We start from the raw sequence: 18481 nt of genomic DNA, 5'->3' as shown, positions 1-18481 counted from the left end.
ATCTCCAAAATATATAATGAACGCAAGAAACTAGACACTAGCCGGGCGATGGTGGCCTATGCCTTTAATCCCAGCACATGGGAGGCAGAGGCAGCCGGATCTCTGTGAGTTCAAGACCAGCCTGGTCTACAGAGCTAGTTCCAGGACAGGCTCCAAAGCCACAGAGAAATCCTGTCTCGAAAAACAAAAAAAAAAAAAAGTAGACACTAAAATTCTAATTAACCCAATTTAAAAATGGGGAGCTGAATTGAACAGAGAATTCTCAACAGAAGAAGTTCAAATGGCCAAAAGACACTTAAGGTCATGTTCAACTTCCTTAGTGATCACGGAAATGCAAATCAAAAAACTTTGAGATACTATCTTACACCTGTCAGAATGGCTAAAATGAAAAACACCAATGATAGCCTTTGCTTGAAAGGATGTGGAGTAAGGGGAACGCTCACTCATCCACTGCTGGTGGGAATGCAAACTTGTGCAACCATTTTGGAAATCAGTGTGGTGGTTTCTCAGGAAATTCAGAATCAACCTACCTCAGGATCCAGCAATACCACTCTTGGGAATATATCCAAGAGATGCCCAATCATGCTACAAAAGCATTTGTTCGACTATGTTTATAGCAGCACTGTTTGTAATAACTAGGACCTGGAAATAACCTAGATGCCCCTCAATGGTAGAATGGATAAAATGTGATACATATATATATGTATATATGTATATATATATATATATATGAGTACTACTTAGTCATAAAAAAAATGACATCTTGAATTTTGCATGCAAATGGATGGAAATAGAAAACACTATCCTGGGTGAGATAACCCAGACCCAAAAAAATGAATTTGGTACGTACTCACTCATTTGTGGACTCTAGCCATAAACAAAGGATATTAAGCCTATAGTTCACAAGCCTAGAGAAGCCAAATAACAAGGTGAACCCAAAGAAAACCATATATAAGTCCTCCTGGAAATTGGAAGCAAAAAAGATTTCCAGGCAATAGTTGTGAGCATGTGGCTGGGGGTAGGGGTGAGGGTGAAGTTGGGGGAAGGGGAAAGGGGAAGAGAGAAGAGAGAAGGGAATGACTGGCAAGAGCTTGGGGGAGGGGGAGGGTGGAGATGGAGGAAGGGCTGATATAGGAGCAGGGAAGAAGATAACTACATTAAGGAATGCATTTTAGGGTTGGCAAGAGACTTGCCTCTAGAGGAGATCCCAGGTGTTCATGGGGATATCCCCAGCTAGGTCCTTGGACAGCAGAGGCAAAGGTGCCTGAACTGTCCTTGCCCCACTATCACACTGATGTGAGATCAGACTATCACACTGATCTCAAATATCACCATAGAATCTTTCTTCGGCTGCGATGGATGGAGATAGAGACAGAGACCCTCATCAGAACAACAGACTGAGCTCCCAAGGTCCAGTTGAAGGGCAGAAGGAGGGAGAACATGAGCAAAGAAGTCAGGACCTCGAGGGTTTGGTCCACCCACTGAGACAGTGTGCCTGTTCTAATGGGAGCTCACCAAATCCAGGTGGACCGGGTATGAATGAGCACGTGATCAAACCGGACTCTCTGAATGTGGCTGACAATGGGGGCTGACTGAGAAGCCATTGTTAAAGGCACTGGGACTTGTTTTAAGGCATGTTCTGGCTTTTTGGGACCCTAGTCTATTTGGATGCACAGCTCCCTAGGCCTGGATGTCCGGGGGGGAGGGGGAGAGAGGGCCTTGGACTTCCAACATGACAGGGTTCCCTGCCCTGTCTCAAGCAGGGAGAGGGAGGGAGGAGGTAGATTGGGGGGTGGGAATGGATTGGGAGAAGGGAGGATGTGTAAATATTTGAATGGAAAAATAAAAAAAGAAGGAAATAAAGAAGGAATGAGCAAAACAAAATATTAGAAACCAAGGACACAGGAGGGAGATAATGAGAGGAGAAAATGGCTTTGAGCCTAAAGGAAAAGAGGGTTCAACTGCTCTTGAATGAGTGCTGAAAATAACTGCCTCACAAGAAGAACACAAGTGTTTGTGAGGTAGAGAGTTTAAGGAAGATCGAAACACACATTTGTCAATTGTGTGTGACTGTGAAAGTGTAGGAGAAATCTGGGATCTAGGCAGGCAGGCAGGCAGCTGTGATGTCCTGCTGATGAGCATCTTTTTCATCTTGAAAGCAGTGAGGAGCCATTTGTGACTGTCAGCCAGGAAATGATGCACTCTTAAATAGTACTTAAAATGGTACTCCCAGCTCCCCACTGAGGACACATTAAGAAGGGCAATACTAAAGTCTAGTATCTATTTATTTTCTTGGTACTGGTCATACTATGTAGCCCAAGATGACATTAATTTAACCATCAATCTGCCTTAACTTCACAAATGCTGGTATTATAGCTGTGAATGAATGAACCTAACCAAGACTGAAGTCTTTTTCTTTTCTTCGAGACAGGGTTTCTCTGTAGCTTTGGTGCCTGTCCCGGAACTAGCTCAGTTACTGGGTGCACGGCAATTAGAGGTATTCTACTGAGAATTCATCAATTGGAGGTCCTAGCCGAGATATCGGGAACTAGGGAACGCTGAGAGGTCACCCTCAGAAGGTGAGGGTGGATTGGGGTATATGTGTTAATCTTGACATCCTTCACTCAGTTTGGCAGCAAGTGGAACCAACCAAGAAAGAGAGGTAAGCAAACAGGGTTTTCCCCAGGCAGATGGTATGTATGTATTGGGAATAGATAATGTTTATAGCTTAAAAAGATAAATGTGTACAGATGTATGATATGTTGATTGTGTTGTCTTTTGTGTTCTGGACTGGAGAAAGACATTTGATTCTAGGAACTGCTAAGAAAAGTATCTTGACTTTAAAATATGGGCTTAAGAATTTGATGTTTGGAAAAGAGGTTCTGTTTTTGTCTCCACAGACAAAAAGGGCCTAAGGATTTATTCGATATTCACATGGTTTGAATCCCTGACACCTTCTGAAATGTTGCAGTGGACTGTGAGCTGCGGCATCTCCAAGCAGCGGCCACTGAGGGGCTGCGACACATGCAAACCCCGGGACCAGCCTCGAGGACCGATGAGGCAAGAACACTAGGCCCACTTCCAGCGCGGGCCTCAGGGCACAGAAGCTCAGCACAAATGCCACAAGGCCTGTTGGCCTGGACCTCTGTCCCAGCCCGGGGCAACCGGCCTGGATGGAATCTACCCCATCCCGATGGGGTCGGAGCCAACTGCTCCGCCCCACCGTGCCTCCACCTTCCAGCTTGGTGAGACCCCAGATCCTGAATTTCTTGTAATCCCCTGATCTGAGTGCCTACAGCTGCTCTGAGCATGAGACCTTCAGGAGTTCCTGATGGCAGGAGGATGGTTTTTGGTGGGTTTGGCTGGGGCGTGGCTCTCTCCATATAATCTGCCCCTGAACACAATAAAGGGGGCTTTCTTGGAGAATTCAAGAATGACCTGTGTCACTGTCTCTCTGTCTGGTGTGTCTGTGTATTTTAACCTCCAGTCCCCTTGCCCAAAGCTAGTGAACTGCATGGCAGCGCACAGAGCGCAGACACAGCGGCACAGGGCGCAGCATTTGGAGGTCTCCACCGAGATATCGGCACTACATAACACAGAGTTATGCATGGATACACAGTAGAGTGGAAAGGACAGAGGATGCAGGGTATTGAGAACAGAAAATGTGTTAAGGTCTTTTCCAACATGGATACAGGTTCTGTGACTTTGGGACAGTCTTCTAATTTTCTGTAGGTTACATCGCATCCATGTGAATAGTGAGGATAATATCCCTAAGAGGGTATTTATGGAAGTATGAATAGGCAGAATCACAGAGATCCAAAGGTGAATGAGAAATAAAGGTCTTTACTGTAGGACTTCTTGAAACCTCTAAATGGCTAATGTTTATTGGTGACTCTCCAAAAGCAATGTAGATTATGCACTTACAAACTTATCAGAACATATATCCACTTCACCTCTGGTCCTATGCCCAAGAAGAGCCCTGCAAATAGCATTTGAGAGCTGGTAGCCTGGATCAGAGGTCCTAAAACTTACTCACATACTGGAATTATTTGGAAGACTCTCAAAACACAGTGTGTTTTCCTTCCAGAGTTTCTGGCTTAGGGCAGATGTGTGCTGTTGCTGCTCTGATGGCACAGGGATGAATCTCTAAAGGTCCTGCTGACTTTGCTGCAGCCTCTAAGCCATGGCTTGCACTGTTCTCACTATCTGGAATATTTTCATTTTTCCTACACTTGTAGCTGATCTGTCTCTTCTGGTTCTGTTTGCCACACACCGCATGCTTTCTGTCTCAGGAAGGGGGCAGCTACTGACCTATAAGCCTGTGAGTGAGCCCACCCCCAGAGAGATAATCTGTTAGGTTCTTTGTATGGGCTACAGCTTTAGATGTCTCCTTTGTATTTACATCTCCACTTCAGAATCAGAAATGGTTTTAGAATTAGACAGTGTCTATCCTTCTCTAAATCCAAGCAGAACGTTAAAAGAATAACTCTAAACTTCTGTCTCATATCAACAGCCTTCTCGTATGGGACAGAAAGAAGATAGATTTTAAAGCAACATTTTACTTTCCTTCATGCCCATTTTGTCTATATCTTATATTTCACTAAAAATATGTCTACATGAATAATGTTTACATTTTCAACAATGAACAGCTTCCAAGAAGAAGACATTGGGGCCCCACAATGTCTCTACCTGATTGATATGAAAGCATGATGCTAATAGCACCATGAGACCGACTTACGGGTAAAAGCTGCAGATATGGTGCACCTTCTTACAACGTTCTGGCCACAATTCCAAATTAGAACTTCAGAACAACCCTATCAAATACTTAGAAATCATTTTACTTTTATAATATCCCATAGAAAGAACATCGCCCCCATGACATCTGGAAGCAATTCTAGAAGATGCCATCCCCTCTCCCAAAAAAGTTTGTCTTCATGGTCAGGGACAACATTTAAGAGTTGATTATTACTCATATAGGCTTGGGTGAAATTATGTATACCCAGAGATCCCAAAAAAAAGATGGAAAATTGAATGGGATAATAGGTAGATTACTTACTCACACTACTAATAATAGTTTTTAATAGAAGAAATACTTGTGAACTATTATTTATGGATAATTTACATTGGTATAGACTTTTCTTTGATACAAATTCAAATTATACTTATCATATAGAATATTTCTATTTTTGTTTAGAATGTTTGTAACACCTATGCAAAGTTATTTTGTCAGATTGTATCTATGCATGATTGTACCTGTTTAAAACATTTTGTTTATTGACACAATTTTATGAGATATTTATCATATTGCATTATATAATTCTACCTCTGATCAAGATACTTATACATGGTTTATATTTTGATATCATTTTCCTGCTTTACTGCATAGCTGATTAAAGATTTTTTATATTCTGATAGGAAGTCTTAATCTTCAACATTGTAATGAGACTTTAGTTGATTTCTCAGGCAGTCAGTTATCTCTGTCATCTACTACACTTTTTGCGGGCTGCTGGACTTCACTACCTGCCTACTCAAGTAATAATAATGCTCTTCTCAGGCCTTTGATGGGGCTGAAGATAAGATAAACATACTTACTAATCATCCTCTTGTGATCTAGCCAAGCCATTTCTACAAGACATGAATTCCTTAGGATAGAATGCTTATCAAAACATTAGTAGATATTCCTTCCTTAATATTGATTATGCTTATAACTCTAACTTTATATTTGACATCTGTTTCTTGTATACATAGTTTTTTTTTTTTTTTGGTTTTTTCGAGACAGGGTTTCTCTGTGGCTTTGGAGCCTGTCCTGGAACTAGCTCTGTAGACCAGGCTGGTCTCGAACTCACTTAGATCCGACTGCCTCTGCCTCCCGAGTGCTGGGATTAAAGGCGTGCGCCAACACCGCCCGGCTTGTATACATAGTTTTGTCTTGAGTTTGGAATTTCTTTTTTTTTCTTTATTTTTTTTTTTGGTTTTTCGAGACAGGGTTTCTCTGTAGCTTTGGAGCCTGTCCTGGAAATAGCTCTTGTAGACCAGGCTGACCTCGAACTCACAGAGATCCCCCTGCCTCTGCCTCCCAAGTGCTGGGATTAAAGGCGTGCGCCACCACCACCCTGCCAAGTTTGGAATTTCTTATTTAAGCAAAAGGGTTAGGTGCTGGGAGAGCTTCTTCAGTCAATAGCCTGTAAGATACCACTCCACTTGGGCATGGTCTCGTACATTATAAATCAATCTGTAAACTGTGTGGTCACTTTCTTCAATTCAGCTCTTGATTCTGGCTGCTAGATTCATTGGATACAACATCCGTTGCCCTGGGGCTGGAGATATGGCTCAGTGGTTAAGAGCACTGACTGCTCTTCCAGAGGACCTGGGTTCAATTCCCAGCACCCACATGGTAGCTCACAACTGTCTGAAGATCCAGTTGCAGGGGATCTGACACCTTCACACATAAAAATAAACTTAAATATACCATAAAAATATTTTTAAAAAAAAAAGATCCATTGCCCAGTAGGTGCTCAACTGACCTATAAAAGCCCAAGATATTCTTACACTCTAACTTGGTATTTTCAAAAGTTAAAGATTCAATTAGTACTCACATAGTTCAGGGTCTGTCACTGTGACTTGTACAACCTTCAAAATTCATAATTAAAACATGAACTCAGTGTTTAATGGTGAATTTAGAATGAATGCAGCTATATTAAGTAAAATCAAACACTTCTCTCTCTCATGTGTGTGTGATCATAGGTTTGAAAACACGGGGAGATATGGTATACACCTTCAATTTTCTTTTGGAAAATATGTGTGGATTGCTTTTACTTAAATGTCACAAATCAGTTTGCCTTGGAAAGAGGAATTATTTTATTCAGCTACAAAATTAAGCATATTTCAGCTATTCATTTTGTACTTTGTATAATTCACCCATGAACTGCTGTTTACCAAGGATTTTTTAACTATCTTTTATTCAACTACTCTCCCTTCCAGTCCCCTTTCCCTTTCCCATGATCCACACGTTCCCAATTTACTAAGATCTTGTCTTTGTCTAAGTCTATATAGAATAGATTTATGTATATCTCTTTGTTTCCATTTTGTTGTCTATGTTCTTTGAGAATTGTAGACTGGTTGTCCTCTGCTTTATATTTAAACGCCACTTAGGAGTGAGTACATTTATATTTTTCTTTTTGGGTCTGGGTTAACTCACTCTTATCTTTTCTAGATCCAAAAATTTGCCCATAAAATTGAAGATGTAATTGTCTTTATCCATGTTAATTTCTTTGTCCATTCTTCAGTGGAAGGGATGTTTTTAGGTTCTGGCTGTGAACAAATAATATTGCTGTGAACATAGTTGACCACTAGTCCTTGTAGTATGCCTGAGTATCCATTAGGTACATATCAAAAGTGGTATTGCTGGGTTTTTAGATAGGTTGTTTCCTAATTTTCTTACTTTATAATTTTTGGTTTTCCAAGACACAGTTTCTCTGTAAATTTGGAGCCTGTCCTGGAACTAGCTCTTGTAGACCAGGCTGGCCTTGAAGTCAGAGGGGCCTGTCTCTGCCTCCCAAGTGCAGGGATTAAAGGCATGCCTCACAACCAGGCAGTTGGCTTTCTAATTTTCTGAGAAAACACCATATCAAAGTGACTGACTCAGTTTGCACCCCCATCAACAATGGAGGAGTGTTCCCTTAACCCCACATCCTCTCCACATTAAGTTGTCACCAATGTTTTTGATTTTGGCTATTATTACAGATATGAGGGAATGTCAGAGTTGTTCTGATTTTCATTTCTCTAATCGCTAAGGAGTTTGGAAATATCACTAAGTGTCTCTCAGTAATTTTAGATTTATAAGTTGAAAGTTGTTTATGTCTGTACTCCATTTAATATTGGATAATTTATTCTTTTGATGACTATTTCTTTTATTTCTTTATGTTTTAAAGATCAGTCCTCTGTCCAATGTGGGGTAGGTGAAGATCTTTTCCCATACTATAGGCTGCCTTTTTTGTATTTCTGATCATGTCTTTGGTTCACAGAAACTTTTGTTTCAAAAGGTCTCATTTATTAATTATTTCTCTCAGTGTCTGTGCTGCTGGGGTTATAATTTGAAAGTGGTCTCTTTTGCCAGTGTGTTCAAGTATACTTCCTATGTCTTTTATGTGGCTTAGTGTGTTTGGCTTTCTGCTATGGTCTTTGATCCATTTGGACTTGAGTTTTATTCATGATGATAGATGTGGATCTACTTTCATTCTTCCCCACATTGATATTCAGTTATGCCAGCATCATGTTGAATATGCTTTCTTTTTCCATCATCTATTTTTTTGGTTCTTTGACAAAATTCAGGTGTAGTAGGTGAGTGTATTGATATCCTATTCTTTTTTTTTTTTTATTTATTAAAGATTTCTGTCTCTTCCCCGCCGCCGCCTCCCATTTCCCTCCCCCAATTAAGTCTCCCCCCAGCCCGAAAAGCAATCAGGGTTCCCTGTCCTGTGGGAAGTCCAAGGAACCCCCACCTCCATCCAGGTCTAGTAAGTTGAGCATCCAACCTGCCTAGGCTCCCTTGGACCCAGCAATACCACTCTTGGGAATATACCCAAGAGAGGCCTTATCATACAACAAAAGTATATGCTCTACAATGTTCATAGCAGCATTGTTTGTGATAGCCAGAACCTGGAAACAACCTAGATGCCCTTCAATGGAAGAATGGATGAAGAAAGTATGGAATTTATACATATTAGAGTACTACTCAGCAATAAAAAACAAGGACTTCATGATATCCGATTCTTAGAATCAGTTCCATTGGTCCTCCTGTCTGTTTTTGTGCCAATACCAGGCTCTTTTCAGTACTGTAGCTCTGTAGTAGATTTAAGTCAGGGAATGTGATGACTCCAGAAATTATTTTTTGCATACAGTTGTTTTGCATATCCTGCATTTTTTTTGCCTTACTATATGAAGTTGAGTATTTTTATTTTGAGGTCTGTGAAGAATTTTTCTGATGTTTACATGGGAATGGCATTGAACCTGTAGATTGTTTTTGGAAAGGTTTTCATTTATACTATCTTGATTTCTACCTAACAGGGCAAGGGACATCTACCCATTCTCCGGTGTCTTCTTCAGTTGTTTTCTTCAAAGTTTTAATGTTCATTTCCTACAGTACTTTCACTTCTTTAGTAAGTTATTTCATAATATTTTATATTATTTCTGGCTATGGTTAATGGTGATATTTCCATAATATATTAATTCTAGCCAACTTTTTTTTTTTTTTTGGTTTTTCGTGACAGGGTTTCTCTGTGGCTTTGGAGCCTGTCCTGGAACTAGCTCTTGTAGACCAGGCTGGTCTCGAACTCACAGAGATCCGCCTGCCTCTGCCTCCCGAGTGCTGGTATTAAAGGCGTGCGCCACCATCCCCCGGCTCTAGCCAACTTTTTCAAAAAATATTCCTCGTAACCACCTTCTACCTTCCTGATGACCATTCCCAATCTTCTGATAACCATAATTATACCCCAACTACTTTTTTTTTTTGGTTTTTCAAGACAGGGTTTCTCTGTAGCTTTGGAGCCTGTCCTGGACTCGCTCTGTAGACCAGGCTGGTATCAAACTCAGAGATCCACCTGCCTCTGCCTCCTATACCCCAACTTCTAAGGGAACTTTTAAACAAAACATACAAGTAAACGTATGAGAGATTTGACTCTTCAAGCCTCTCGTATTTCAGTTAATGGTATCCTTTGGGCTTAAAAACATCATTGAATTTTATGATTTTATGGTTCTGGTTTGAGAGCCAAATTGGGTTTCTTTCACAGGCCGTTTTTTAATGTTTTGGCTGTCTTCAGGGACATTTTTTTTTTACCTAGTTCTAGATTCAGAGATAAGGTGCTTTTCTTTGGCTCTGGTTTCAGGCCCAATGTTAGAATACCCTTGCTGTAACCCATAATACTTCATAAAAGGTTTTATGAAATACAATCCTGGTTTAAAATAGAATAAATAGAGGTATCATGATGCTTAAACAGATTGTGGACAGTATCAAATTTTTCTCTACACAATAGCTGCTTTTGGTTAACTGACTGTAAGTGGCTTAAGATCTTAAAGAATAATTTAAAATGAGCCCCTAGCTTTTTCCTCAGGTCCAAAAGATTATGATAATATGCACAAGCTTTATCAGATTGATTACACACAATATGAAGCACAAAACAATATGACACTGAATTAGTTTATAGAGTTTCACTACAGTATGATGTTTTCTCATGTTTTTGAAGAATGAAGACATTAACTTCAGAGTTGCTCCACAGATAGGCTCATATTATGTATTTGGAGATGATTCAAGGAACTGCCGGCCACAGCTGGCCTCAAATGGGGCCAAGGAAGATCCTCTATTAATCAATGACCTTCCTCCATCATTTCCCCTTTATCTGTTTAAACAAGTAAGAAAGTCTTTCACTTTAACATGGTAAAATTACATATAACAAAACAGTTACAATTAAGAATTACAATATTTACATCTATTTTATCTTTATCATAACTAAGGAAAACTATAACTATTCTTCAACTCCATCAAAGACACCAGAAAGATACAATATTAGCTGGACGGTGAGAAATAAGCAACTTAGAAAACTCTAGAAATCACAGAGACATCTCACTTCCTGGACAGTCACCCAAAGTTTCTCTGTACAGTTGGGGCATCCATCTTCGGCCTACAGTGCCATAGTTTCCAGCAGACATTTCAATGAAGCAGGAAATTTCAAAGGCAGTTCAGTCACTATCTGCTGTGTCCTGCAGAATGTCTCACAGACTCTTTCATGAAACAGGAACTCCGAATGATCATCTCACCTTTAGGCAAGTTCAGCAGTCCTCTCTCTGAGGATTTTCTGTGTCCAGTTTATGCAGTAGTCCAGGCAAGAGCAGTTTCTTGCCCAAATGGCTATCAAACTCCATAAGGAACCTCTTCGATGCCCATCTTCCTCTTGAAGCAGCTGATGTTGCCAGGAGCAGATGTGTCTCATTGCCATGCAAAACCCTAAGTTATTAAAATATTTTAAATGCCATATGCTGCAGTCTTTGAAAGATATGAAGAATGCCTATCTAAAATATATCTATGCACATCTAAAAAATCTAACATGACTACAAACTTGACTATTATAGATGAATATCTATTAATAACCTATATACATTACATTTTTAAATAAACTACACAATCACAATACCTTAATCAATATCAGAAATATATACACACATAACAAAATTGACCTTAAATTAGTATCAGTAAAGCAAGATTCATTTCAATCCAAATTATTTATATCTATATTATATCACCCTTTATATGTAAAAGAATATTTATAAACAATATTTGGGAATATGGACGTAGTTATTTCTCTCCAAACTGCTTCCTGCTGTAAAGGGGTGCTGTTAGTCAGGTCTTTGAGGGGATAACCTGTGTGCTAGATTTGTCTCAGTTTGCAGATAAGTAATTTTCTGAAGGTGTTCACAGCAACCTTTCAGAAGGGCGTGGTCTATTGTACCATATTAGAATAGAAGCAATCCATAGGGTCTTATCCTGTGAAAACAAAAGAAGAATCTCTTTTCCAAAGTATCATATCCTTAGATCCAAATTCTGAAGTCAAGGTATTTTCAAAATATCTATCTTGGATGAGTTCAGCAGCATTTATAAACAAATACCTTTTAGCAGATGTTGGTCTTTCCTCACCATTAAAACAATTCAAAGAGCACAATAGCATAGAGTATCAAGATTCTCTGTGTATTTTCCATCTTTGAGCGGTTTTACTTTAACCTCTATTTCATTTATTTTTACTTTTATTTTATATTCTCTGTATATCTTTGTCCTGGAATAACTCTGTAGAGAAGGCTGTCCTTGAACTCTCAGAGATCTGCCTGTCTCTGCCTCCCAGGCATTGGGATTAAAGGTGTGTGCTACCACACCTTGAAGTCACAAAAGTCAATCTCCCTAGGCCTCCCAAGTGTAGGGATTAAAGGTGTGTACTACCACAACCAAACACTCTCTTTCCTTTTTGCTTTTTACTTTAAGAACTTTAACTTTTAGCCTGCATATATTCTTAACACACTGTAAATCATTTAAAGGTTTTCTTTGTTTTTGAATCTCTCTTTACTATATATCTCCCTCTTTTTTTCTGACCACACAAGCTTTTAAACTACTGAGCGATATGGGCAGGATTAAAGCCGCGGCATTGGCGGCTAGATCCAGCCTTAGCTTTCAGCTTCACGGTGAAGGTACCAGCTTTAGCCATGTTTATTGCCACAAGTCTAAGGCGTTTCAAGGTCCCTGCCAGCAAGCAAGCTGGACCATTCTGCTCCCAGACCACACTCAGTCAACTGCCTGCTTTAAGAGTCAGAGTCTGCCCTGGCAGGACAGCTCAGAACAGGGCATTTTAAAATGGCACTTTATTCCTGCTACTGCTGAAAACAAACAAGCATTCAGTTGGCTTTTATCAACACCATTTAAGTGTTTCTTGGCAGGATCTCTTAAGAGATGCAGGGTTTTGCAGCTAAAGCTCAGTCAGGAAGCCTCTCTTAGATGAGAGTGCTTGCTTGCCTCTAGCAAGCAGAGCAGAATGAGAAATTGCTGCTACCAAGAAAACATGCTTTACTCTATTCTTTCCCACGCTTTTTGTGGAAGCAGTTGTCCACATCGGCACCATTCTGTTGAAGGACCTTCGGGCCGCTTCCTGAAACCCAGCTCCCGGGTGCCTAGCTAGCTTATGCCCAAAAATAACAACACACAAATTGTATAAATGAAAACACTGCGTGACCCATTATATCTAGCCTCTTCTAGGCTAATTCTCACGTATTAATTTAGCCCATTTCTAATCTGTGTAGCAGCAAGAGGTGCGCTTACCGGGAAAGATTCAGCATGTCTGCCCTGGTGGCAGGCTGCATCGCATTTTCTCCGGACAGGAGAGGAAATGACGTCTGCTTCACTTCCCTCTCCCTCCCGGCATTCTGTTCTGTCTACTTCAGCCACCTAAGGGCTAGCCTATCAACTGGGCAAGCCAATGACCTTCATCCACCTACCACAAATTCAATTCATTAATATCTTTACAGTAGGTGCTATATTATGCCATTCAAGAGTACAGGAGTTCTGTTCTGTAAAGGCCTTACCACACTGATTTCACTCCTAAGGTTTCTTTCTAGCATGCATTCTTTTATGAATGTGAACACTGTTTTCATATTCAAAGGTCTTAACACACTGATTGGATTCATAGGGTTTCTATCCAGTATGTGACCTTTTATGCCTTTGAAGTTGACTATGATGTGCAAAGGCCTTGCCACACTGACTGCATTCATAGGGTTTCTCTTCAGTGTGTATTGTTTTATGTATTTGAAGACCACGAAGTTGGGTAAATGCCTTACCACACTGATTACATTCATAGGGTTTCTCTCCAGTATGTGTTCTCTTATGCAATTGAAGATGACTATGCTGTGCAAAGGCCTTGCCACACTGATTACATTCATAGGGTTTCTCTCCAGTATGTGTTCTTTTATGCAATTGAAGGGAACTATAACGTGTAAATGCCTTACCACACTGATTACATTCATGGGGTTTCTCGCCAGTATGTGTTCTTTTATGTTTTTGAAAAGCACTGTTGTCAGCAAAGGCCTTAGCACACTGATTACATTCATAGGGTTTCTCTCCAGCATGTGTTCTTTTATGTCTTTGAAAAGCACTTTTGACAGCAAAGGCCTTAGAACACTGATTACATTCATAGGGTTTCTCTCCAGTATGTGTTCTTTTATGCACTTGAAGATGACTACGTTGTGCAAAGGCCTTACCACACTGATTACATTCATAGGGTTTCTCTCCAGTATTTTTCTTTTATGCACTTGAAGATGACTATGACTTGCAAAGGCCTTACCACACTGATTACATTCATAGGGTTTCTCTCCAGTATGTGTTCTTTTATGCAATTGAAGGGAACTATGACATGTAAATGCCTTACCGCACTGATTACATTCATGGGGTTTCTCTCCAGTATGTGTTCTTTTATGCAATTGAAGGGAACTATGACGTGCAAAGGCCTTACCACACTGATTACATTCATAGGGTTTCTCTCCAGTATGTGTTCTCTTATGCAATTGAAGATGACTATGCTGTGCAAAGGCCTTGCCACACTGATTACATTCATAGGGTTTCTCTCCAGTATGTGTTCTTTTATGCAATTGAAGGGAACTATGACGTGTAAATGCCTTACCGCACTGATTACATTCATGGGGTTTATCTCCAGTATGTGTTCTTTTATGCAAATGAAGGGAACTATGATGTGCAAAGGCCTTACCACACTGATTACATTCATAGGGTTTCTCTCCAGTATGTTTTCTCTTATGCAATTGCAGATGACTATGATGTGCAAAGGCCTTACCACACTGATTACATTCATAGGGTTTCTCTCCAGTATGTGTTCCTTTATGTTTTTGAAAAGCACTGTTGTCAGCAAAGGCCTTAGAACACTGATTACATTCATAGGGTTTCTCTCCAGTATGTGTTCTTTTATGCACTTGAAGATGACTACGCTGTGCAAAGGCCTTACCACACTGATTACATTCATGGGGTTTCTCTCCAGTATGTTTTCTCTTATGCAATTGCAGATGACTATGATGTGCAAAGGCATTACCACACTGATTACATTCATAGGGTTTCTCTCCAGTATGTGTTCCTTTATGTTTTTGAAGAGCACTATTCTCAGCAAAGGCCTTAGCACACTGATTACATTCATAGGGTTTCTCTCCAGTATGTGTTCCTTTATGAGTTTGAAGAACACTGTATTGAGTAAAGTCTTTACCACACTGATTATATTCATAGGGTTTCTCTCCAGTATGTGTTCTTTTATGCCTTTGAAGATGATTGTGATGAAGAAAGGTTTTATCACATTGCTTAATTTTCGAGCATTTTTCTCCGGTACGTGTTTTTTCATTCCTTAGAAGATGAGTGTTATAACACAAGGCTTTAGCACAGTGAGAATATACGGAAAACGCCGCTCCAGTTTGATTTCTTTCTATCCTGCAAGGATAATTTACGCATGTAAAAGTTTCACCACATTCAATGGACTGTGAAACCTCATATCTATAGGAATTAATTTCATATTTTTTCCAATTGTAAAAAGGAATCAAACATTATGGTTCTATATCTTTGTTTTAAATCATGTTTTGTTCACCCATTAGGGCTCATTTTGCATCTCAAAAAATATTTGTGATAATTTCCTTTGTGCCATGGTTTACCTTTTCATCTATACCTATATTTTTCTATTAAATTTTTTACATTTTTGAAGAGAACTGCATACACTGAGTGCTTTACCAACTTTACTACATTTATAAATTTTACTATATCGTGAATCATTATACATTTGCTAAGTGAACTAAGAAACCTAAAAGTATTTGCACAGACCTAGAACTCATCGTGGTTTTTTTCATAATGTATGTTTAAGTATTAACAATGATGGTAGAAAATGAATTAACTTTGTATTCTTGTATCAAATTCAACAAGTATACTCTACATAGGAACTACATTTTATCTTCTTAATTGTTCTTAAGGACAGGAATGCTAAATTTTTGCATATCCCTATGCTCATACTCTTGTGTCAAAAGTAACATATGATATATATAGGAAAGGAAGAATAGTCAATAAAAGATTTCCACATTGAATCCTCACGGTTTGACTTTCTGTTCCTCAGAGGCTTGTGGTATAGGTATTAAGGTTTCTCCACAACACCTGCCCCTTGATCCTTGACTCCAACAGCTGCTTTCATTAAACTTAACATGGTCACAAAAACTATATGAGTAATACAAGACTTACTTACCATGGGCTATTGATTTAGTAGAAAGGTTTGCAGCTATATTCATCATCACTGAAATGTGTATACATTTTCTGTCATGAGTAACAAGAAACAAATGGACTGGCAGATGTATAATCTAGCTCTCATGATTAATGCTAAAATCTGTTTAGTCATTGCTTCCCAGAATTTTTCTTAAATGAATGCCTTGCAAATGCAATTCATATACAGGAAATTGAGTTATATGGATTTGTGAGAATTTATTAACCATCAATTCATTTGAAAAGTGCTTATTTACACTGTTGTTTTGTTTAAAAGTGTCATAACACATTACAAACTCATCAGAGGCACATTGTTATAAACTTGCATAAGAAAATTACCTTATCGGGAGGCAGCGGCAGGCGGATCTCTGTGAGTTCGAGGCCAGCCTGGTCTACTAGTGCCAGGACAGGCTCCAAAACTACAGAGAAACCCTGTCTCGAAAAACTAAAAAAAAAAAAAAAAAAAAAAAAAAAAAAAAAAAAAAAAAAAAAAAAAAAATTACCTTACATGCCTTCTACACCATTGACGATGTTCCTCAGTGTTATGGTCTTCCCAAATGTATCCTAAAATATAGTACCAGAATATGTATGTTATATTATTTAACATTGTGAAATAATTAGCTTATTATCCTAAGAACTATGACTGTGTTGTTCACCTCATTCTCCTTCTTTCTAAATCAAATTACAGAACAACAACATAAACCAAGGAAGAGTTGTCTCCATATTTTGAAACATGAAAGAAATTTATTTTTACCGATAGTAGTGAGGTTCCTGTAGGTCTCGAGCATCACATCTTTGTAGAGATTCTTCTGGGAAGCATCCAGCAAATCCCACTCTTCCTTACTGAAGTTGATATGCACATCATCATAGGTCACTGCCTTCAAAAATATACCACACGTGTGTACAATGTAAGCATGACAGTGGCAACATTGGAATGCATACTTCTTTGAAAGTATAGTTGTATGATTCTGGTGTTATCTACTCTTATTCCATGATAAGGACACTCACTTTACAATGAAATTTAAAAGGAGAGTCAATTCTTTTATTTCTGTACCCTTTGTACCACCTTATAAGAGAAATATCTATTCATAGGGAGAGAAAAACAGAAAAGATCAACAGTACATTGTGTGCATGAGAATATTGTACAAAAAAACTACTGACTACAGAAAGGAAGAATAGATGGAGAAACTGGGTGTATTGAAGTATTGTGCCTTTAACCACAACACTCAGAAAACAGAGGTGGGAATATTTGTCTCTGAGTTGAATGCCAGTCAAGTCTAAGCAATCAGGTCCAGGAGAGGTGGAAATACACATTGAGACCCTGTTTCCATTGAAAACCGGAATGAAACAAACAATGGGATACAAAGAACTGAAAGACTTTTATTGAACTTTCCACAAAGAATTGTTTTCACTCCAGTTAATGACTCAGAACACTCAGGCAGTATTAATGTTATGAATACATGGCATCTTGGCAATCAGAGTGATGCCCTCTGTCAATTTTTAAAATTCAAGAAATTATGAAGCTAAGCACAGCAGCATATACTTGACATAAAAAATACCTACATTCTAGCACCATCATCCAATAACATAAAAACAAATAGAGCCAGGAATGATGCCTCCCTTTAGTTACAGGAATTGAGAGCCACACAGTTACTCAGATAAGCAAACGAAACAATTAAAACAGCAGGTTACCTGAGGACTGAATAACAACTGTTTCTGCTATATTTTATGTGATTTAGAGATCGAGCCTATAATGATGTTAAAAGCATTTCAGTATAAGTAGGAAGCTGGCTGATTAATGTCAAGCACAACACAGTAGATTTATTTTATTTTATTTATTTTTTGGTTTTTCCAGACAGGGTTTCTCTGTGGCTTTGGAGCCTGTCCTAGAGCTAGCTCGGTAGACCAGGCTGGTCTCGAACTCACAGAGATCTGCCTGCCTCTGCCTCCCGAGTCCTGGGATTAAAGGTGTGCGCCACCATCGCCCAGTTAACACAATAGATTTAAATGTTAGGAAATTACTTGAGGGTATTGAGATTCATTGGATACAATGAGAAATTTCATATAGAAGGGCTTCTTCTCCTACTAAGGATCCACAGATAATTGAAAGAAAACCACTATGGAGAGAAACTTGTTCAAATACATGATCTTTTCTGGGAGGTTGTTCATTCAGTCAGGTACATTGTGAACCCGGTTACTATTAGTTCATGGTCAACAATGGAAAAAAATGCATTTAGTCATTTCAATGATTCCCATTTAATGTTGCTTGAAGAAGGATGCTTTAAAGAAATACAACACCAGCTCAGAATTGAGAAATAAATGTATACTTATTTAGGGATGGACTCAAATCAGAAAGTTATGCTTCAACAGAGATCAGAATCTGAATCACACAGCCAGAAAAGAGGCCAAACTCATGCTCTACATTTGCATGTACAGTATAAGATGCCATGCCCCAATGGGCGGGAAACCACTGCCTGTAATTCTTTCTACAGCATCTCCCCCTTTTGTATAAATAAGAGAGTTCTAAACCCAATACAAAATTATATACAATAAGAACAATATATTCAACAATTTTCCCATCCTAACTAGTTTAATTCTTGTTTAATAAATAATTTGAACAAGTCATGAGAGGAAAGTAACTACAACTATCTAGTTTTC

The 18481-nt window shown here is 39.0% G+C and overlaps 1 protein-coding gene across 1 annotated transcript in view; it reads right to left on the bottom strand.

The window, feature by feature from the left end:
• The window catches only part of LOC142840055 (uncharacterized), a 143413-nt gene that overhangs the window by 52170 nt on the left and 72762 nt on the right, over positions 1-18481 (bottom strand). Inside the window, exons 5-6 of the mRNA XM_075956535.1 lie at positions 13877-14845; positions 13242-13682 (exon numbers count right to left, since the gene is read on the bottom strand). Coding sequence (XP_075812650.1) covers positions 13242-13682; positions 13877-14845 — 1410 coding nt within the window. The remainder of the gene's footprint in view (positions 1-13241; positions 13683-13876; positions 14846-18481) is intronic.

This window comes from Microtus pennsylvanicus, chromosome 22 (genome assembly GCF_037038515.1).
Source record: "Microtus pennsylvanicus isolate mMicPen1 chromosome 22, mMicPen1.hap1, whole genome shotgun sequence".
Taxonomy (NCBI): Eukaryota; Metazoa; Chordata; class Mammalia; order Rodentia; family Cricetidae; genus Microtus; species Microtus pennsylvanicus.
Note: the sequence above shows the minus strand (reverse complement) of the source record. Positions and strands in the feature narration are given on the sequence as shown.